At 46.8% G+C, this 23,996-nt stretch overlaps 1 protein-coding gene across 1 annotated transcript in view; it reads right to left on the bottom strand.

Moving 5' to 3' along the window:
- Agpat4 (1-acylglycerol-3-phosphate O-acyltransferase 4) overlaps window positions 1-23,996 on the bottom strand; it is a gene marked incomplete at its 5' end in the record, with an annotated part of 82,275 nt that overhangs the window by 14,991 nt on the left and 43,288 nt on the right. Inside the window, 1 exon segment of the mRNA XM_013517398.1 lies at window positions 3,957-4,126. Coding sequence (XP_013372852.1) covers window positions 3,957-4,126 — 170 coding nt within the window.

Here is a 23,996-nt window from a genome sequence, read left to right as displayed (position 1 = left end):
TCTCTCTTTCTTTCTTTCTTTCTTTCATTTTCTTTGTTGTTTGAGACAGGATCTTGATACTATGCAGTTCAGGCTGGTCTTGAACTCACTATGTAGCTCAGGGATGCCTCAAACTTGCAATGATCCTCAGCCTCCTGAGTGTTGGGGTCACAGGTGTGTACCACCACACCTGGCTCTTTCTAGCTTTGAAACGGTCACTCTTGAAGGTTTATTAGTTGGGCCACCGTTTGAACCATCATTTGGGTTCATCCACGGCCATTTATTTCTACTAAATATATAAAATGAGGTATTTTAAGTGGAATTTTGAATAGGGCACAACGTTTGTTAAAATAAGTAGGTTAAAATGCCCATACTTACTCCTTCTTGTGTTTTTCTGACTCCAAGCTGGAGGCAAGTGGCAAATGTCTAGGTCTGAGGGAGACTGGCTACACTATGATCCACTATGGGGGATCAGCAAGGGAGCTGGCAGCCCCGCCTCTGTCTCCACTCTGGTTGAGATCTTTAACCTCTGACTGCCCTGTGTGTGCAAAGGTATTTAGCGAGAACCACACTAGCGCAGGCATCGTGCAGGCGCTGGGACACAGGGTGAGGGGGATGATCCATGCCCTGAGGGCCTCAGAGTCTAGTGGCCAAGGAAAGCAAAAGGTAGAGATCTCTGTTACATCCTTGCCCCCACCCCTAGGGCTCCTATCTTGAGCAGACGCCCTGTCCTGCAAGTGAGACGCATACACATAAGAGGGCCTAGATGAAGTAGTGGTGGCAAACCTATGGCACACATGCCACAGAGGACTGTTGGTGTGATTGGGAGCTCTAGAAGGTTCACCATCTCTGAAGAGTGTCTCTGAAGTCTAAGTGCCTAGCCAGGGTAAAAGGCAGCAAAGGAGAGTGGAGCTCAAAATGAACCAAGTGTGCGCATGCCTCTGTGTGTGTGTGTGTGTGTGTGTGTGTGTGTGTGCGCGCGCGTACCTGTGTGCATCAAAAGGTGAGACTTCCTTTGGGCCAAATAGGGCAGCTGAATGTGACCCAGCCTTGCTCACGCTGCATTTCCTCCTCAGGCTTTCTCCATCCTCTCATGCTCAGGAGAAAACATGGACTGTGTGCCACCAGAGGATCTCAAGACAGCCCCCAGACACAATGCACTCTGTTCCACGATTAGTCATGGCCACAGCGGAAATGTGAAAACCAAACACAAAACAGAAGCGCTCTCTAAGAATTCACCTCTCTGGGACTGGAAGTAACCACACATCATTCATCAAAGTCTGGCCGAAAGCATGGAGCCCTGTGGCTCTGATAACATCTTACCATGCAGCCGACTCCCTCCCCTCACCAAGCCCCAAACCAGCCCTCGTCAGGCTGGTGAACAGATGTGCAGATGGGAAAGGAGCACTGGGGACCCACAAGTAGGCTGAGGCCCGCAGGTCATCACCCCTGGCTGTATGTGGGGATGTGGGGGTCAAAACAAAGCAATGAAGAGCTCCCTCACAAGCCCACCCCCCTGTCTGCATGGCAGGCCTGGGTTCTTCAGGTCTGAGTGGATGGGAGGACAGGAGTTACAGGTCAGGTGGCGACCAAAGCTCCCCAAAGACAAAGATAACTGGAGCTATTTCCCTGTGCACGGGCCCAAAAGACCACAGGGGTTTGCTGAAGAGGTGCAGGCGTGCAGCTCGTGGGGAGCAGAGCTTTCTCTGAGCAGACATGCAGGAGCAGTCTGCCGAGGGCCAGGAAATGGCTCCTGGTTGCTGTTGCAGGCCAGCCTGGTTTACCTGGTTGGAGGGCCTTGTTAAAGTCACTGCCCTCAGCTTCTGTGCAGTGAAGGAGGTGACCCTGCCGGAAGAGGAGACATTGCCACTTTGACTCTACTTCCAGGCCTGTGCTCGCTATAAGCCCGGCAGGCTGCTGCCCTCTACCTGTGTCACTTTGTGCTCCACCTAGTAAGCTTCTACTGCTCGTCCCTAATGCAGCTCCCACCCTCAGACCAGAAGGCCAGCCGCCTTGTAGCCGGCCATCATTTCTTGTCTCTGCACACGTCTCAAGGTCCAGGCCCCAGCTTTTCTTCCCAACTCTAGCTGGGGTGTAGAGAGTGAAGCTTGGGAATCAGACTCATGAGCTGCTGTCCCAAGGTAAATCACTTCCCAGCAGAGGCTCTTTTCTTCATGAAGTGTGAGTGATAATGTCTAAGGATTAGAAATGACACTGTGAGGGGCAGGCCACCCACATGCTCAGGGGCTCACAGCCACAAGGGGGGGCAAGAGCATGAAAGCGCCTTGGAGGTCGGCAGACCCACTTGCCACAAGGACTCTTGCCTTGCAACTATACAGGTCTGCATGCCTGAGCAGGAATGCCACAAACGTCACCCAGAAAACCGAGGACCGCCAGCTACCTCTGCACCACACACAAGATCCCAGGAACACGGGCATGTCAGAAGGAGAGTTCTGTGACAGCTCTGTTCCAGCATGCAGGGCCCTGTGTGCCTTCTCCAGAGCAGAAGGAGGACCTCTGTTACTAATAATCTCTGTTACTGTCACCAGTGGGGTCAGTGACAGTGGCATTTAAGGAGTGGTCTCACTTTGGAAAGAATACAAACCAGAAAACTAAGTAAGACTCTGTGTGTGGTGCCTAAGGTAGAGGAAGGTGGGCACAGAGTCTCCCTTATCCGTGGCTTCAGTTACCCATGGTCTGGAAATGTGAAAGGGAAAACCAAGAAATAAACAATTCACAGATATTTGATAACTTTTATTATGGTATATCATTGTAACTATCTCTTATTATTAGTTATTATCGTTAGTTACTTCATATGCCTAACTATAGATTCGACTTTATCATGGATATGAACGTACAGAAAAAGCATAACATATAGGGTTCAGAATTATCTGTGGTTTCAGACATCCTCTGAATGCCTTGGAACTCACTCTAAGGACAAGGGGGACTACTGCATTAGAATTTTTTATTTTATTCTGAAAATATCTTTGAACACACACAGATTCCAATTAAAAAATTGGAATTATAAATAGGATAATGAAGGAGATCCTGTTGGAAAAGGCTCTCTTCATCTGCCTGGAGGGCCCAGACCACTGAATCCTCTAGTCCCATCTGTCCTCTGTGATCTCAGTCCTCTATATCCTAAATACCGTGACTTCATCTTCAAAGGCTACCAAAAGCAGGTGGATGTGAGCAGCCCTCTCGTCTGCCTCTAGGGAAGTGTTTCCAGTTTCCCAATCTCCAAGTTCTGGTGCAAATTGCCAGGGCCTTTACTGCCTTGATCCAGTACATGCCGTCGCTTCCTCAGCAATAACTGAGTGCCCTTGGTGAGTTGGACCCACTTGTGTGATACAGGCTCAAGGGCAATATGCCTGATGTGCCAAGAATGGCAAACGCCAGCTGAAGAGGCTCAGCTCCAAAGGCACACAGCTACACGCAAGAAGTCAAACTGATTGGGAAGAAACAGAATTGAATATTAATTCTTAATTCAGCAATTCAAACTTGCTCACTTAAGGATATAACTTTTTTAAGCCTATAGCAATCAACATTCAGAGGTGAATTGTGCCTGCCAGCCAAGCAAGCAGTAGAGTAATTAAGAATATGAGTCAAAGTCAAACTAGACAAGTTTAAATCCAGTTACAGCTCTATGACTCCGAGCAGAAATTCAAACTCATAGAGAGTGTTTTAAAGGGGAAAGGTAGTATATCCTCTAGTTACTCATAAATGTTTCTGTAAAGGCTAAATAACTGTATATAAAGTAGATGGCAGGGGTAATAGTTGAATACATCCTGCTTTTGTTTCTAAGATGTTAACCCTGATCCCAAGCAAAAATGAAAAGCAGTTTTTAAAGAGCATTTCATCTTGTAAAAAACTCTGCTGATTCTTCTGCAAATTCTGAAGGATCAAGAGCAAAAAAGGCAAGTTATAGCCCTGACCTTCAGAAATGAGCGAGGCACCTGAATGCACCTGCCACTTACCCCTAGGATTCCAAGGCGCTCGGACAGGCTCCAGCCACAGAGAAAGTCGATTTCAAACTTGTGGTTCAGAATCACGATGGCATTTTCCTTTCCGTACTTGGGGTAGACGTGCGGGTCTGTGTAGATGGTGCACTCCGTGCCCGACCACCACTCCAGCAGCATCACCAGCTCTGGAACAAACCATAGCAACAGGCAGATTGATGTTTATCTCACCAGCCTGTGATCTCAGGTCAGTTCTTCTGGGCCTTGCTGGGGGAGAGAGCAGGTTTTAGGGTCAAGTTCTGGGTTATTTTAGCCCAGACTCCAATCCCTGAAAGAATTTAGAAGCAAAAGGAACAATGAAAAAGATTCCAAGGGTTGCAGAGGAAGCTTTGGGCCAGCCAGTGACTAACATTGCTTGATTAAGTACCTGGAGAGAAAATAAATCGTGAAATTGGACTCCACCAAGGGCCTGCGCCCTTGGGTTGACAGAGCTTGGAAAGGCAACGTGAGGTGATGTGGAAAATGACTAATCGGTGCACTTGTAAACTCCATCCATGAACACTAACTACCCACTTTCTCTTCTCCTTGATGACCTTGGAGGGTACCAGGACTAATGGAGGACCGCGCTCTGTGGTAGTGAAATTCCAGCACTGGAAGATCAAGGGTACATTGGAGTCATCATTCTGAAGGCTCCAACAAAACTACTGTAAAGGAACACATTCTCTGAAGGTGCCTGGGTACAGGCAATAGAGACCATTCGAATGTAGTCTCCAGTAATGCCTCTAGTCTGATTGGCCAGTTTTCTAACTGGTGACCTCAGGAAAAGCTCATATAGCAAAAACTGTCCAGAAAAACAGTGGAATGTTGCTGATCATATAGCATCCAAAATGAATTTTTAAGGCAGAAGGTCTTGGCAGATGAGGAGGTGAGTACATGAGCCGTTGCATGACTGGTTAGAAGGGTGCACATTTGGCAATGGGGTCTCCACCCCACATGCACATGAAGGAAGGTGAATCTGAACTTGGCTGCCCTTGGAGGCTGCATGTGAGCACCAGAACCCTCTGGAAATCCACGATCTAGCTTCCAAGCAGTGGCACTGTGTGGCTGTGGACGAGCCAACCCCAAGTGCCTGGGAACAGGCAATAGAGACCATTTGAATGTATTCTCCAGTGATGCCTCTAGGCTGATTGGCCAGTTTTCTAAAAACAGCATGCTCATCTCGAGTGGCGTTTCCTCACAGGGATTTGGAGACACTAAAGTGTGGGCACTCAGGGCATGGCACACAGTAAGCTCCCATTCCAAACAAAAATACCCTCTTTGTCTCCCAGAAGTGAGTAATAAGATGGGTCTGACTATTTCTAGTTGTCTCACTGGGTATTGGTGGCAGGGAGAAATGGCAAGTAAGGAACAAAGAGTTTGGGAGGAGGAGGAGGGGCTGGAGCACAGCATGCAACCAAGTAAGGCTGCCGATAAAGGGATCCATCCATCGTCCCCACTGGGCAGGCAGAAGATCCTAGTACTGCATGAATTTCTTCTAAGAACCAGGATGGGTAGGAGCTACCTACTCCATTACTGGCATGTGGAAGTCAGGGACTCAAGGCTGAATGGCTTGTGTGACCTACATCCCCAGTGTACCTTAGCCTATGGTGGAATGTCTCCGTGCTCCTCCTCCCTGCCATTCATATGCTCCCACCCAGCACTCTATCACTCTTTGAATACAACACAAGGTTATCTCCTCCATCGTAGACCCCAGGTGCCATGTGACTGTGTTTGGTTCACCCCACCCCTATATGGGCTCCAGTATTTAGCAAGAACTTGGCACACTGGTGCTTTTGAACAACGATGTGTTTACCTAGCTGTTCTGACAATGAATACCAAGGACTCAGATTAGAACCCTATCCTCCTAGGGAATACTGCCCAGGGCAAGACAGATCAACAATCCCAAAACAGTGTGACAGGGAGAAGGAGAAAGATCTGTTAGTGCATCACTGCAGAATGTCATGCCCAGGGAGCCCAGAGTCAGATCCAGGCAGGCGCCACACCTGCTTGGGTCACACACTGTCTGGAGACCTCAGTATTTCTCAGTGCCCTCCTGTCCATAAACCAGGGATAGCAAATGCTTTTGGAGATGCTGTGCATATTACATACGATTATGTGTGCAAGGCACCCAGAGGGATATCAAGCATCGTAGGTGATCAATAAATAGCCAACTTTTAGTGACTGTTGTATACAGGACAACTTTATGATACACAAGGCTCTGTGACCCCTGAAGGTGGGCTTCAGGGAGATAGAGGCCCACAGAGAGTCCTGAAGACAACTCTGTGAGTTCTGATTGATGATTTCATCCTAAAAGCATTTATTGGAGCATACAGAAATGAACCCACATCAGCACCTAGTTTGTATTTTGAAATATCACCCCGACTGAGGAGGAGACAGATTGGTATAGGGAAGGCAGAAACAGGGAGGCCAGTGAAGAGGGGACCATGGCAGCCAAGTGAGGGGATGGTGGCTGGGGTAGGCGGGTAGCAGTGAGTAAGGCTAAATTCTCACTCATCTCAACAGGCTGCTAACTACAGCTAAACTCCAAACCTCACTGGCTAAAGGAGTTTTATATTCTTCCTTCCACTCCTGTCTTTCTTTCTTTTGCTTTTTTCTCTTTCTTTCTCTCTCCTATAAGTTTTCTAGATTTTTTTAGTCACAAGGAACATAATTATACAGTCTTATTATAAAAGAACTATATCTATCCAGAAATACATAGAGGAAAATGTGACATTCTCCTTGATAGCTTTGGAAGGTGGCAGCTGGGTTAGCCCAAACTACATGTCCCAGAAACCCTTTCTAGTATGTCTTTGGGAGGAGGGCACCACACTCATGGAGGTTTGGGGTGTGGAAGGGAAGAAGCTCCATTTCATAGTTCATACATGCTGTTGCTGATCTGGTGATCCATGGCTTACATGTGTGTAAAACACCTGCTGGGTCTGCTGCTGCTTCTCTTTCCCTCGATTCTTCATCAGATTCTCTAATGTCAGGCCAGGTGCTTGAGCAAGACACCTACTGCATCAATGCCAGATTCCCTACCAGTACTGGATCCCCACTGCTGCCAGATCTCTATCAGTGCCAGATCCCCATCAATGTCAGAGATCCCCATCAACGCCAAACGCAACAAGAACGGATGCACATTCTCATGCGCTCTAGCTGATGCTTGCAGGAGGCTCTCACCTCTTGCTCAGCCTCGATTTATATCCCTTACCCTTCTTGACTACCTGCCCTTTGGACTCCAGGCTCCAGCACCTCACACAGCAGGACAGCCCTACAGAATCTCCCTGACAAGCCGTGTGGTTAATAAGGCTATTTCCTGTGACCAGCCCTTTTGTAGGTGTGCACATGCCACGGTCTCGCAGTGACTCTGCTTCTGGGCTGAACCTGGCTGAGATATTTCCTCCTTACCACCCCACCCTTTCCCTTCCTCTGGGTTAACCCTTAAGAACAGTGTGAGTGTGAACAGTTTAGAACAAGATCCCTGCTCCTTTTCCTAGGCATGCATTTACAGACACACATGCATCACCCCTTGGATGTGTTCATAGATATGTTTTCAAACAGTATATTTTAGACCATTTCCTGTTAGATAGACGGAGAGAGAGAGAGATGATAGATAGATAGATAATCAGTACATATTTATTGAGCACTGGTCCCACACTAGGTGCTTTATGTGTGAGACTGCGTTACATACACAATGTGCAGCACTATATTATTATCCTCATTTGAAAGACCAAGAAATAGAGACTCTCACATTCTTTGTTCACTGTAAGAAACTACCATTTTCAAGTCAAAAGTAGGCAGCATGGCAACTTCGTAAAGTCCAAGGGTATGCAATAGCTGCGTACCACTTGGTGGTAGGGATGTAACCTGCTGTGCTCAGCCGTCCTTCTACTGATTATCACTTTTGCTCCTGTTTTTTTAGTTATAAATAAATAATATCGTAACAAACATCTTTGAAATGTATATTTGTACAAATATTTCTCCTGCATAGATATACCAGAAGTGGAATTATAAATTTAAATACATATTTTTATATATATATATATTTTTAATTTTTGGATACTTTCAAATTATCCTTTAAAAATATCTTTGTAAAGTATGCATGAGTCAACAATGTACCAGGAGATCTTTTTATTATTTTGTGGACTCACAGTGCAAGCTCCATGAAGGCTGAGACCAAGTGTGCCCTCAGCACATGCTCCCATTGTGGGTGGAGTTCCTGACCTCCTCAAGGCCAGGCCCATGTCTGGCTCATCTCCATTTCCTATGACCTTGCCCAAATAGCCAACACAGTGTAGGAACTCACCTTTTGGCTTTGAGTGATTCACTAGCTGTTTTAGTTGTATGTTCCTATGCAGATATTTATGACTTGGAAACATCTCCATGAGTTCAGGTATCACTTACTCTCGTGCAGGGTTGTCAGCAGTGCTGCCTGACCTCAGCCTGGGGTGCCTTGGGGTCTTGTGGGTGTGGGCAACTCCATCAATGCTAACACGTTTCAGCCTATCCTGCCCAGCCTTACCACTCACTGATGGTGGCAGATCTCAAAATTGCTTTCTCCTTTCACAAAACTTCGTCTCTGCATAGTCTTTCAAAGGACACATCATTTGGCACTTGCGATTTAACTCAGCAAGTTACCAAATGCCCCGGATGGACCCTGACTGGGTGTGGTAGGTAATTTCCGTTGCTGTGGTAAAATACTTGAGATTAATCAGCCTAAAGAAAAAGTAGGCTTTTTTGGCTCATGGGTCTGTGGTTGGCGGGCTCTGTTGCTTTGGGTCAACTGTGTCAGGCAAGTGTGTGTTGGAGCAAAATGGCTTTCCTCATGGCAGCCAGGAAGTGGGGTGGGGGGAGAGATGGATTAGGGTCCCAACCTCCTTTCAAGGGGATCTAACTTCCTCCTGCTAGGTCTCATCCCCTAAAGGTTCTTCCACTTCCCACAGTGAACAAAGCCTTTAGCACACAGGCCTTTCAGAGACAGGCCAGATCCTAACTGTAGCACAAGGGAACTTGAGCGGCCTGGAAGAAAGCAGAGCCTACAGTGTCCAGTTAAGGGATGAATCACTGGCAAAGAACTTCAGGTTCAGAGAGTGGAGAACTTCGGTAACAAGCACTGTGATGTCAGAAGCCAGTAATCAATCTACAAGGATGAATCCAAGAGAAGCAAAGATGAAGTTCTCTCCCTGAAGCATTTGGCTTCCTGGTTAGCATCCCAAGTAATTCATATTCAAAGCAATCAAAGGTTTTATCTAATAAGACTTGGAGCCATTAGTTGAGCAGTTAATTGAAAAACAGTAAACCTGATAGTAAAATAATTCATCAAATGAAAATGGAAGCAGAAGGGGCAAGATGGAGGTGCTCCTTATGTTCCCACAGCCCTGAAGGGCCCAGAGACTGCAGACAAATTGCCCTGAGACGGACTTTGAGGAGAAGTGCAGAAAGGAAGCTGGGCCAACGAAGTTCCAGGGACTGGAGACTTGCAGGTGAGCAAGTACAGGGTCCATCTGCTGTTGCATGTCCCAGGGCCTGCCCAGCATGTCTGTGAGCACACAGGACCATCCTGTGTTCATACGGAGTGTGGGCACACTGGGTGGAAAGCTCCTATGGAGGCGGAAATCACAGGGAGTCAGGGTTACTAGGTCCTCACCCAGAAAGGTCATCTGGGAGTAGTCAAGCGCCACCGGGAAAAGAGATCAGCTGGTGAGCGCCTTGCCTTAGGCCAAGGTCACTTTGCACTAAGCAATGGATCATCCCCTGAGGCTGTCATCCTGGTGGGGCCCTGCTGTCCTCCAGGCCACCAAATGGAAATGGCAGAGAGAAGAATGAAAGGCCAACCTGGACCAAGCATCTGTGGTCCCTTGATGCCATCCCCATGGAGTGACTCACTGGAAACTTTTGTTGACCCAGGCATTTTTTTCTTTGCTCAATCTGTAATTCTGACCTCGTGAATGAAGCCAACAGCCATCAAGTCCCCTTGGCTGATAGGTATTTGGTCACTCTGGGTCCTTGCCTTATTTAAATGCATGTCAACACCCTGAATCTACCAAATGTGTAGGTCCAGGAAACATGGGACACGTTCCCAGGGGCTGGTTTGGGGGAACCCTGCACCTAGCTAGAGTTTGTAGCTTGGTCTGGCCAGTCAACCCCCTCCTGGGAACCGAAGTTGTGTACTGGAGCTTGCAGGTGAGTCACACAGGGCAAAGAGCATCTGATGGTTCACCTTCCTCAGGTCCCTGGGGCTGGCTTTTCTGTGGACTACTGGCTGGGCCTTTTGTGTGTGTGACCCAGTGTCCTTCTATAACTTCCATTTTAGTGCTCAGGTTAGCCAGATGGGTAGCAATGAAAGGCCTTTGTTCCTGATTTAAGAAGGAACCAGGATGGAGGTGTATACCTCCTCCTCCATCTCTTCCTAGGACATGGCTCCTCCCACAACTAGGAGTCCTCTGACTCTGGAGCCCGAAATCACCCTCCAGTGGTGCTGCCCAAGGAAGGGATTCAAAATGCTCTCAGGATTAAGCGGTGTCCCAGACTTCAGAATGCACATTTAGCCACGCAGTGCCAGCCTACACTTCAGCTGTCTGTCTTCCTCCTCAGGAATATTCCCATATTACTAGCAAGGGAGGCAGATACCCCATTCTGTGGCCACACCCATGCCACTTTATCCTGAATTCTGAATACACTGACATGAAATGCCAGCATTTGTCAAAGAGGCACTGGTGGGGAGAAGAGGCACAGTACAAAGGAGGGAAAGGAGGGCTGCCCCTCGCTGCAACATCCCCACCCCAGTTCTCAACAGAACACAGCCATGCTTGAATGCTCCATCACATCTTTTACATTGCAGTTTGCCATATGTGGCCAACTGTGTTTTCCTGTGGCTGCTCCCAAGCATGGGGCACGGTGGGGCAGTGAAGGCTGTTTCTCCCAGAGCGGCTCCACCCAGTGCTGCTCCTTGGGGCCACATCTGGCTCCAGCCCACCGCTACTTCCTGCTTTGCAAACTCTAGTAGGTGACCGCAGTTCTCCCAGTCCTAGCCAGGGAGGCGTGTGTGATATAGCCATGTGACCCTCAGTGTAAAACCGCAGATTGTTACCTACTGTTTCATCAGGGACCAGTTGAAGAACAAAGCCCAGATGGCTACAAACACATATGGCCTGAAGTGCAGATTTGGTTTTATTATATTTGCTTTTTTTTTTTGGTACTGGGAATCAAACTCAGGATCTCGAGTTTGCCAGGCAGGCTCTGTGCCGCTGAGCTATATCCCCAGGCCTGTATTTGCTCTTATGATGTTCAGCTTAAGGGGATTAGTTGGGGTAAGAAAGAGATCAAAGGAAAGTGGAAGGTAGGAAGAGGAGCACTGGTTTCCCTAGTCATAAAGGAGGAAACTGATAGCAACTAATACTTACCGAGTTCATGACATCCTGGGAGAGCCGTTACCAGTGTCCCCCTTTGACAAATGAGGACAGTGAAGCACAGAGAGGTGAGATCACAGCCCATACGATCACAGCTAGGATGTAGACTTTCTGGGGCTGAACCCAGACAGTGCCACTAGAGCCCACTGTGATTTGACACTTAAGATCTCTACAGATGCTAAGGGAAGAGGGAAAGAGAACAGAGGGTGGGAAAGAGGAAGATCAAAGTGGAATGACCACACCTTGACCATCTGCACCACAAATCCAAATATCCAGCCAAAAGTTTATTATGAAGATTAGATGTGTTAAAGTAGGGGTCCCCAAACCCTGGGCCATGGACCAGTTCTGGCTGGCGGCCTGTTAAGAATCACTCCCCAGACTAAATGACTGCTGAGTGCCACCTGCTGTCAGGTCAGCCATGACATTAGATTCCTAGAGGAGCTCGAGCCCTACTGTGAACAGTGAGTGCGAGGGATCTAGGTTGCATGCTCTCATGGGAACCCGACATAATAATAATAGAAATAAAGTGTACAATAAATGTAATGCACTTGAATTATCCTGAAGTCACCCCACCCCACCTGTGGAAAAATTGTCTTCCATGAACCTGGTCTCTAGTGCCAAAAAGGCTGGAGACTGCTGTGCCAAAGTACTGAAAGCTTTGAATGCACACCCAGCACACAGCCTGTGCTTTTTCTTCTCCCAAAGGCTACTACTTATAGTGATAATAAAACATCAACAGCACAAGAGAAATGGACAGAAACTCAGACAAGAAAGAAATGGGAAACATGCACTGGCCTGAAGCTGTTGTCTTGAACCCTCCTGCTCCCTTGTGCCCTCTGCCCTGCCCTCCAGATGCTAAGTAGTGTAGGACCTGGATTCAGGCTGGTTGGGATTCTGGGCTCCAGCTCCTCCCTGCAAAACCCCAGTGACACCCGCATACTTGCAGACCACCCCTGCCAGGCACAGGTAGGCAGAGGGTCCAGGGCCTCTCATCCCCACTGCGCTTCCCTGGGTTCCTAAGCACCTACAGCCCCAGACAGTTTCTCCTCCCCTCCCTTCCCCTCTCCCAAGCTGTAAAAGTGCTGAGAAGAAATCTACCAAAAGGAGGAGGTACAGATCCTACACGTAAGACCTGGAAATCTACAGACTGCTGGTGGGAGACCTGAAGAGTAGAGAGCTCACTGTTTAACACAGGACAGGCAGCATCAGCCACATGTGTAGGTCCAGGAGCAGCTCCCCAAGGGAGATAGCATTTTTATCATTCACTTTATCTAATTTTAACAATGGCATAATTACATAGGTAATTATAGGTTATATTTAATATAAGTATATGTAATTATATATTTATAATAGCTTTTTATAATTTAACCTTCAGCTGATAATAACTTAGGTTAGGAATTAAACCTCTTTTTCTCAGAAGTCTCCAAAATACAAAAAAACACAGCCAGAAAGATCACGGTGCACGAGCTGGTCATCCCCTATAGCAACACAGGAGCAAGTGTTCCCGGTTCTCTCCAAGGCCTGAGGCTGGGAAGAGCCAAGCAGTAGTGCCCCTCTTCCGCTGGGGCCCACACTTCCACCTGAGGTCAGCGTGCAAATTATAAAGTTCCCACTAGATCCACCTGTTTGGGGCCATATAAAAACATTGAAATGAAAACACGAAATCAGACAATTGGTAGGAACTGAGTAAACAAGAAGGCCTGGCCCCAACTTGGGTCCCAAGAGTCCTTGACACTGGTGTGGAGCCACATACACCAGAGGGGCTGTCCCCAGTGAGGCCAGAGAAACGGCAAAGGGTGCACAGTGAAAATCCTGTGCACCTCTTGTGATCTGGTGCTTACTACGGAGTCTCAGACTTCCCATCCACGACTGGTCCCAAACTGTGGCTCTGTTGTAGAACGCCCATCCTCCTTCCTGCCTTCCTAAGCAGCTCCCCATGTGGCTGAATGGGGATCCTCACTGTTCACCACACCCATGCACCCCACTCATCTCTCCCTCTCTTCTCCCTCCTCTGTCCTCTCCACCAAGCCTGTCCCAGCCTCCCAGGCTCCCCACATGCTCTGGTGGCTTCAGGGCCTGCTCTGAATCACTGCCTCGAGGACATCACTTCTTCCGAACCTCCTGATGCTGAGAGTGCTCTCTTCATTTGGTGACTCACTGATACTTTATGTTGAGCTATTTTCAGCTGACTCACTACTGTATGCATCTTCTTCCATAACGGCCTTCAATGTGTTCTTCCTGTGACACCAAATGGAGAGCCCAGTGTTATACGCAAAATTTCATCTCCATTCTGGGATCTTCCAAGCATCTGTATTTCCCTGCTTAACCTGCCCAGACCACAGAGAGAAGCTGAGGCACGACAGCCAAGGTCTAAGAAGGCAATACATAGGAAGTCTCTTGCTGGGAGCTGGGGGCTTACACTGAGGTTCAGGGGGGAATTGCCCGGTCTGAAGTTTTAAAGGATCCTTCTAACTTCCCCTTATTTTAAAATAATTTTCCACATTCTGGAACACCATCAAGACTTGATTTATTCGGGTAGATCAAGCAATCTCTGTGGAGTGATACTGCCCCCAAAGGCAATTTGTTTGGGAGAGGAAAATGTGAAAAAATAAATTTTATTTTTGGTGCTGGGGATTGAACCCCGGGCCTTGGCAACACCAGAAAAGTGCTCTATCACTGAGCTACCACCCAATTCTTACTCTCTCACATGTCAAGCACACATACAGTCTGTATACAGATACTGTACATAGACCGTCTCTAGTATTAACATTTCAGGGTGGGGCTGGGGATATAGCCCCGTGGCATAAGCGCCTGCCTGGCAAGCCCAAGGTCGTGAGTTAGATCCCCAGTACAGCAAAAAAAAAAAAAAAAAAAGGTTTTAAAAACATTTCAGGGAGAAGATTGGGAAAGAAAAAAGTCTGAGAAGGCTCTGCTCCTCTGCCCCTGTCCTGTCCTGAGGTGTCCAGTCTGCAGGACTGGCCCCGGGCAGGGCTTGAAGGGAGCACACACGCTGGCATATGCTCTGCAGCCCATGGTAACCAGGCGCCCCAGCTGACACTGTGGATCAGAGCAGTTGGGGCTCCGATCCACACCTACCTCTGCTCTTGGTCCCACAGCACATTCCCACGAAGGGAAGCCGGGCGTAGACTTTGAGACAGAAGATGCTATCAGGAGTTGACTCAGAGTGAGCAATGTTAGAGAAACACCTCTGCCTCTCGTCATGGGGTGTGCTTCGAGAAAGGGTGAGGTCGGTGGGAGGATGGTGGTAGGGGTGCCTAGTGGGCCACACCCACAGGGACGGGCTAGTGCTTCCCACTCTGTCCAGATGTTCTATGCCAGAGAGGGAAGTGGTTGTCAGAACTCCATCACTCCCTGTCATCACTCAGCATCTCAATCTCCGCCAAGAATGTCGGTCAGGGGTCACCAAGTGGACATGACGTCCAGGCACCTGGGAGCCTCCTGTGCTTACTCACTGGACCATCAACCGAGAGACACTTCAAAGACATAACAACTCAGTGCAATGTGTGGGCCTTATCCAAATCCTGATTGAAACACTGAATGGTGAAGAAGAAAACAAGGAGGACTAGAACATATTTTGGAAACAATTGGAGAAATCTGAATATTACATGATATTATGAAAATATTAACTCCAATAGTTGTGAAAATGACACTGTAGTTACATAAAGATGTTCTTATTCTTTATAAAACACATCTCATAATTCTAGGTGATATTTCATGACACAGTGTCTGGAATTTATAAATTGTCCTCAGTCAATTCATAATTCAATAACTACCAGTAGGTGAAATATTTAAAATTAAATCAAAGTTGTGTGAATATGGGGAATCCTTATGCTACTCTCTCTGCTCTCATGTATACTGAAGTTTTCATAATAGGAAAGATAAAAGAAGCAAGTTGCCTCTTCCACAGAAGCAGTGAGCCCTCAACCTTGGCTGCTACAGCTGCTGCCACTTTCCTAGGAGCCACAAGGGGAGGCCAAGGAGAACATCGGACGGATGGAGTATTCACACGTGAACTGAAGGCCAAGGCTAATCGTGGATTTCTACTTTTCAGTTTAGGAAAGAAATGAATATTCAGATGCAGTTTGAAACTTGCCATACTGGAAGTGATTAAAAGGCCTAAAGTTCCTCAAGCCTCAGCTCTTCTTGGTAGTGTGACTCTGTGGAGCCCCATCTCCCTGGCTTCAGTCTTGGGGACAGTGTCCTCTCATGGGCCTGCGGGTCCATGTCTGGTGCGCACTGTGCGCAAGCCGGCTGGCCGCGCTCCAGTCCCCAGTGTAGGACAGTCTTCTGACCTTAGATCTCAGGAGCGAGCACAGTGTTTGCTAAGTGCTGTCTGCTGGGCACCTGGGTGTTCTTGTGGGGGAAGGAAGGCAGATGTTTCCGCTTCTAGCCTACAAAAGCAAGGTCAGTGCCATCCCAGGTTAGACAGAGTTCACTGGCACGTTGTAAAGTGTCTGCGATCAAGCAATCCATGGCAACAGGTCCCCTTGCCTCACCTCAACCCTTCCCACACCAATGCTCTCCATTTTTTCTGATCTAAATCCTGTGCCCCTCAAGACACGGATCAACCCTCCACTTTGTAAAGCCACCCCATGCCCAGAGTCCTGGAGAGGTCTTGCCTGCTAAACATCTCCCCAGCTGTGGGAGGAGCACAAGCTTCAGCACTGAGGGCTCAGGAGCTACCGCGGGAATGCTGTGCAACGGACATTTCTGAAGGCCCCAGCAGTTCTGCACACAGACTGGAAGCTCAGGCTTCTGCCTCCGTTCTCTCTGGAAGTGTCAGAGGGTCCCTGCACAATGACTTGCTAATTTGTTCTGTGGCAGGGACAATTTCCTGAGGCAATGGCTATGTTATGAGATGTATACACTCCATCCCCACCCCACCCCTACCCCCAGGTCCCCAGTACCTGGTAACCTTGTTCAGCACCAGGTGCAAATATCCAACTTAAAGATGAAAAATTTTATCCTTGATGGAAGTGACCTCTGTGAAGGTGAGGAGTGCACTAGGTACACGCACAATATAGGTGTGACCATGCTGAACGTGGGGATGCCACATGTAGCACTGAGCTTCCAACAGAGAACCAGGAAATGGGACGCCCTATGGTTTGGATCTACTTTGTCCCCCAAGGGGTCATATATTGGAGGCCTGGTCCTCGGTGTGGCAACAAGGACATGTTGGGAACTTTAAGGGGTGTAACCCTGTGGGAGGCTGGAAGGCTGTAAAACTGGCCCCTCTCAGTCATGCTCTGGCACTTTGTTTGGGGACATGATCCACTGTGATGTCATTTGCCGTGAGATCCTCCCCAGAGCTGAGCTGGTGCCAGTATCATGTCCTTGAACTCACATAACTGTGAGCAATTCTGTTTTCTTTATGAAGTTACCCAGCATCAATTATTTTATTGTAGTAGTGAAAAAATAATCTAATATAGGGTACAAGATGACAGTATCAAAATTAAAGTATATAACAGGTATTAAAAAAACAGTACAGAGGGGCTAGGGATTTAGCTCAGCGGCACAGCGCCTGCCTGGCAAGTGCAAGGTCCTGAATTCGATTCCCAGTACCAGAAAAAAAGAAAACAGTACAGACTTGTTCAAAGGAGGGATACAGAGAGAAAGAGAAAGAGAGAGAGAGAGAGAGAGAGAGAGAGAGAGAGAGAGATGAAAGAAGGGCCCCAACCCACGACTCAGGCACCCTCTAACTTAAAGTAATGCACACACTTGTAGAAAGAATGTACCCACAAGAAGCCACAGCAGTGGTCATTCATTCAGGTTTGTGCCATTGCTGATCACCAGGATATGAGGCCTGAGCAAAACCCAAAGTGGCCTGTCTGCCTGGGGATCCTCCTTTAACCTCTGTCACTGCCGCGCCTGTCACTAGTGCATCAGGCACCAGCATTCTTCCACCCCCTCCGCTGAGCTTGCAAATGTACTTACCAATCCCAGAGTGTCATCGGGCTCACACAAGAATTAGCTTCAAGGGCAAAAACCTGCTGGTCAGCAAATAGGACCATCATTTCTCTTGAGAAATAGATGGTTAGCTGCATTCCTGTTTTCATGCATTACTGTTTCATAAGATTGCTCAATGTGAGTTAATGAAAGCCGGTTAAAAGGACAATAAATCAAATTTCTCAGCCTAAAATACTGATGACCAGACTCTGGGATGTGGCAGCTCTTGGGAAGTACAGAGGCTGTGAGAAACTCCACGCAGCCCCTCCTCTGCCCCAGAGCTTTCCTGCAACAGCCCTGTAACACGTCCCCAAGAAGTTGAACCTACAGAAACGCTGGGTCACATGCTCACACCACCACTGCTCCTGGCTGTCACCTCCCTCTCCCTGTCTCCCCTCATCCACCCTCCTTTCCACTTGCAGTTGCCCTCCCTGACCCCTGGTGACCTCTCTGGTCTCTGCCTCAGTGTCACTCAGTCCTCATACTTGGCCTTATGTGTCACTGCCACGGAACCCTGTTACGCACTGCACCGGCTGCTCCCCAACCAGGCAGGGTAACTACCCTCAGCCCAGCCCGCCGGCTGCCCCTCCTCCCGCCTTCCCTTCCTTCCCACTGTATGTCTGCAGCTGGCGTCCAGCTGAACTGCTGCTCACTGTAATTTTCCCACACGGTGGCCTTTTGCGTGAGCTTATCTCAGGGCCTGGAATATTCTCGCTTTCTATGGGATGTATGTCCAGATCTTTTCTGTCTCCTAAGTCTGAGTTCAGATAAGATTACATACTATCTCCTTACCTCTAGTGGAAGTAAATTCTCTCTTCTACTGTTTGAAATCCCTCAGGAGAGATAAAGAATTATACTTTGAAATCAGATCCAATATTGAATTCTCATCCCATTATTTATTAAGTTTGTGTGACATCAACATAATTTAACCTCACTGGCCTTCAATTTAATCTACACAAAAAAGCACCACTCCCGGAATTATGAACACTAAGATTAACATTTGTAGAGTGCTGGTCAGTCACCTTCTTCCCTGAATCTCTCTCCAACTTCTCTACCTACTTTCTTTCTCACACTCTGGTCATGGACCTAGGTTTTTTGCAGTTGTTTTTCTTCTACTGTATGGTAGGTACATGGTCCTGCAATGTTCATTTTGTCATCGTTGCTGCCTGCAGCACACAGGGCAGGGTTTGCGTCACTGGGTGTCAGCAAACACTTAGTGATGGCATGAGTCACTTGGCTAAGAAAAAATTCAGTAAGACCCAGAACAAGTCAAAAACCAGCTAAGGACGGCGCAGTCCTAGAGCCCTTTAAAAAGTATTTTTGGAACCAGGCCTGGTGGCGCTCATCTATAACCTCAGCACTTAAGAGGCTGAGGCAGGAGGATCACTGTGAGTTCAAGGCCAGCCTGGGTTATATAAGTGAGTTCAAGGCCAGATTGCACTACAGAGTGAGACACTGATTTAAAAAAAAAAAAAAAAATATATATATATATATATAATATATATATAAAGCAATATTAAGAAATTACTAATCTTTTTAGTGCATGTAAGACAAATTTTAAGTGTACATTAAAATACTTGCTTTAAATTTTTATCTGTTTAATATTTTCTCTTGTCTTCCCCTCAATGGAATATAATTAGGCATATTTTCATAGTTCAAATTCATTACTTAGAGAAATACACACACACCAATACACTTAGTATTTCATCATTATTTTGAAAAAATTAAGATATTAAAATGTACACAACTACCAAAATAATTCTTAGGGGCAGAAATGTGAAGGGGAACTATCTTGAAATTGTTTTTAAAAAATATTTCCTTCACATGAAACATGGCTTCCTTATTTCAGGCTGAGAGGCACCAAGATAGTTAACTTTGTTTTTTTTCCCAATCCAGGACCAATTTCTTCAACAGAGTACTGTTTAATTAAGGAGGGTAATGGGTAAATTGTGTATGTTTGGTACTTGTCATCAATGAGGTCAGCAGACAGTTGAGATCCTATGTTAACATCAGTCTTTTCTAGTGAAATTTTTTACTAAGGTTTTCAATAAAGTACTATTTTGTTCCAATTAAGGTTATTAGATAAAATACAAAGTACCTGATTAAATTTAAATTACAGGTAAAGTACAAATTATTTTTCAGCATAAAGCTCCTATGCAATATTAAAATGAAAACATACTAAATTATAAGCCAAATTTGAGTATTTGAGACAAAAGCTAAAACATTACAGTGTGCTCATTATTTGCCTGAAATTCGCATGCAGCTGGGTGTCCTGAATTTTTATTTGTTAGGTCTGACACTTGGCATATCAGCTCCACAGTAGTCATGGTAACAGGCACTGCTGTGGCTCAAGGCCGTAGGGTAGGGGAAAGGGAAAGCAGCCCTCAGGGTGGACAGGCCTTGACCCGTAACAGACTTTACAAGGGGCTTCCCAGACATCACTTCACAAAAGCTCCACAGCTCCTGACCAGATGGGCACCAGTACACCACCGTACAGAGAGCAAAAGGAGGCGCCATGGCTTTCTCAAGGTCACAGTGGCTGTGTTCACCTGCACCACTCTAGAATGCTGCTGGTTGAGGCTGCAGTCCTCTTGCTATGTACATGCTTTTTAGAAGCTCACCAAGTCTAACCAGTAAATCTGTGCTGTGATTATACCCCAGCCTAAAGGTCCCTGAGAAGTCATTTTTCCCAGGGATTATCTGAGTTGGGGTAACCAGGTTAGGATGCCTGTGAGTGGACACAGTGACTATGTTGCTAAACCCTCCTTGCTCGGCAGTCCTGAGGACAGCCGGGCCAATGAGGAGGCTTTCCTACCTGGGGACTGTCCTCAGTCATCCCACCTGGCTCTGGTGGGCCGAGTCCAGGCTATGCCAGCTCGGGCTCCTGACTGGCACAGTGTCCTGGAGGGGTAGGTCACACAGCTCAGTGCCACAGCCACAGCCAGGGCAAGGGCACTGTGGGCCTGGAGGAGCAGGGAAGGAGTGGAGGGAGATTAGAAAGAGGCGAAGAGGGTGAAACAATGCTTCTCACGTGCAGACTGTGCCCCGGCAGTGCACGAGGCTCATTGCATTGCTCAGTTCTCATCCCTACAGTCATCTGTTAGGGTTCCTCTTCCTCCACATAGTGAAGACACTGAGGCTCAGAGTGTTAGCGACTTACCTGAGGTCACGAAGAGGAAAAGACCCCTGGTCTATGCACCTCCTCCCTGTGGGGCCAGGTGGTCAGGGTCAAGGCCAGCCCAGCACAGCCTCTCTGTTCCCCAGAACCATCTGCACTTCTGTCACTCTCTTCCTCCCTTCCTCCTGCCCCCCCCTTCACCTCCCTATCTCCATTGCAATGTCTTCACCTGCTGCCTTCTCAAACCCTCACTTCCACCTACAGAAGCACCAATTTCAACTGTAAGTGCAGCTTTTTTAAGAATTTCCTTTTGTAGTCAGGCACGGTGGTGCATGCCTGTAATTCTAGCCCTCTGGGAGGCTGAGACAGGATGATTACAAGCTAAGTCTGGGAGACCTAGCAAGACTTCCAAAAATTTAAAAAATTAAAAAGGCCTGGGGGAAAAAAGGTGGTGATTCGCTCAGTGTAAAGGCCCTGGGTTCAATCCCAAGGATGGCAAAAAAATAAAAACAACTTTGCTTTTGTTTTCAATAAAGTGCTTATTCTGTGCAGCCCTGCTCTATGTCATACTTCGTCAACTGCGAGGCACCACAGTTCATTCTTCCTGCAGTCAAGGAACATCTTACTGTGTTAATGGTGCACCGTGGTTTAATTGGCCCATTTCCTTTCCTCCCTTAGAGATAGATACATAATGTAGATATAGCTTTTAATCAGTGGGATCTTACAATGAAATGTAGGATTTAAGAAAACCAGGGTAATGTTTTACATGTCAGTCAGCTTTCCACTGCTGTGACAAAACACCTGGCAAAGTCACCTTAAGGAAATGTTTACTTTGGCTCGTGGTTTCAAAGGTCAGTCCAGGATTTGCTGATTCCATTCCGTGGGCCTGAGGTGAGGCACAGAATCTTGGCAGAAGAGCCTGGTGGGGCAAAACTGCTTACCTCATAGGAGCCAGGAAGGAGAGAGGGAGAGAGAATGCGAATAAATAAGGTATGTCCCTCAAAGGCTCGCTCACAGTGACCTACTTTCTCCAGCTGTGCCCCAAGCAGCAGAAAGAAAAGGGATCAAACATCTGAGGTACAGTCGCCCCAGTCCTGGCAGCTCCAGAAGTGGGTGAAACCAACCAGATTAAGGATGTGTATCTAGTTTTCTCACCTGTCATCATCCTGGACACACTGACTGAGTAATTAGATTAAGGACATCATCAAAGGTAAATTGCAGCTGTTTGACTCTTGTAGAATGACATTTAAAATATAGTTACCAAATTTTTTTCAGATGCAAATTACTTGAGCTGAAAGATGGCCTCTACTCTATTCCATTTGGAGCTACAAGGAATACTTTCTATTGCTAGGACAAAATTAAACTACTAGCATAGGAGGTCACTGTTGCCTTGGCCGGCTGAGACGCAGCAGGCAAGATAGTGTAGCTATTGACCACAACACATTCTAGAATGTTTTGGACAAATCAACTGTTTTTCTTTCAGTGGCGCTTTCAAATCTTGATTTCTTTCCCCTCACTCTCGTTAGGACAGAGCCATACAGTGTACATGGAGGATCACTGCTCTGCTTGGATTTATAGACGACCTTAATTCCAAACAAGAACTTTTTATTTCCACACACATTAAAGATGGGATTGCATCATCTTCTGAGCTTCTCTGTTGCTGGTAATTAAGCTTGCCTGTCCCTCTTTGGGAGGTGGTAGTCTCCTCGCTTCTGGCTGCCTTTACGATCTTCCTTTGCATCTTGATGTTCTTCAGGTTCTTCACTACCATGTGTCACAGAGGTTTTCGAATTGCTGCATTTTTGTCATTCATCAGTTCTAGAAATTTTTCAGCCCTTGCCTCTTCACATGGCACCTCTTTCTCCACAGCTCCTCCTCCCAGAAAGACACACTTAATCTCTTTTGCCAATTTAAAAAAAAATATTTTTCATCTCTCTATTTCTCTTACATTTAGGGTGTTCTCTCCTGATTTATCTTCCAGTTCACCAATATTCAGGGTAGCTCTGTTCCAACTTACATTAAATGCATATATGGAGTTTTAAAATCAGTCGCTTTTTGTTTCTATAGGCTCTTGTGCTTTATTTAAAACCTCCTAGACAGCTTGCTGTTGCTTCTTTTTTTCTTACAGGTGCCACATATCCAGCCCAAGATGATTTTAAAGTAACTCTGCAGCAGGGAGTGTTCAGAACACTGGTGATGCGAGCCTGGGACCACTCTGTGGTCCCTGTTTTCAGGGACTTTTATCATCTTCAGCTCAACTCAAAAGCTGTATAAACTTCCTCACAGACGTGCTGGGCCTGAGTGTAGGTTTGCTCTGGTTGATGTTTTGTTGAGGATTGAGCCAGTCAGTGTTCCCATTTTACAGAGGAAGAATGTCTTAGAGCTCTGCTATCTCCTTTGTATATTGCTGGACATACTGATAATCCAATTTGCCTGGTTCAAGATATATCCTCAAAAGCACTTCTAATGCTCTAACTCTCCAGGCTCCTATCTTCCTGGGATGTCCTTACTATCTTGTCAGCTTTGGTAATTTTTAAAGAATCATATTCTATAAAGTATTTTTAGTTGCTTACAGAGGGTTATGCAAAGTACCCCCCTCTACTGTCATACTGTTGGAAATGGAAATGAGTTCTGCTTTAAAGTAGTTAACTGTACAAATTCTCTATGATGAATATGATCATTATGTATATCTAAAATGTACCAATAAAATCTAATTTTAAAAAAAGGCAGTTAACTGTCTAAGCCTTCACTGCCCAGTGCAAAATGAGTTATCATTGTTTACAGCTGTGCTGTCCAGTGTGGCAGCCACAGCCAGTGTGCAGCTATTGGTCATTTGAAATGTGGCCCATGCAAGCTGAGGCCAAAGCACAGAGGGCTCACCGGGTTATGAAGACTTAGAACAAGGGCTGGGGATATAGCTCAGCAGCACAGGGCCTGCCTGGCAAGCGTGAGGTCATGAGTTCAATGCCCGGTACCAGAAGAAAACCAAAAAGAAAAAAAAAAAAAACAACAAAAAGAGAATGCAAAACATTCCACTAATAATTTTTGGAATGGATACATTTTGAAGTATAATATTTTAATACATTTTATTAACAAAATATATTATTGGAATCAATCTCACCTATTTCTTTGAATTTTTATAATGTGTTACCAGAATATTAAAAACGATCCCCATGGTTCACCTCCTTATATTTCTGCTAATGGACAGCAGTGACCTAACACTTCTTGGCGAGGACGCTGTACAAGCACCTCATGCCTCCTTGGTCAGCCTCACTGCCGAAAATGGTCGTCACTGCTCTGTACTTTGGCGAGGGAGAGAAAGGAAGGGAGGTGGGGAGAGCAGGCTTCCTTCCTCCACCTGAGGAAGAAGCGGACCTTGCTCACCTCTGCATGCCTGTTGCACAGTAGGCACTCTGTGTGCACCCCGGGACTTACTGGGTGAGCTTCTGTGGATGAGCTAACAGGCCCCTTTGGAGAGAAACGCACCTCCTTACTCCCGGCCTCCCTTAGCTGGGGCCTTTCCTA

This window comes from Chinchilla lanigera, unplaced genomic scaffold (genome assembly GCF_000276665.1).
Source record: "Chinchilla lanigera isolate Chin_1 unplaced genomic scaffold, ChiLan1.0 scaffold00038, whole genome shotgun sequence".
NCBI lineage: Eukaryota > Metazoa > Chordata > Mammalia > Rodentia > Chinchillidae > Chinchilla > Chinchilla lanigera.
The sequence above is the reverse complement of the archived record's forward strand: the minus strand, read 5'-3'. Positions and strand labels throughout refer to the sequence as shown.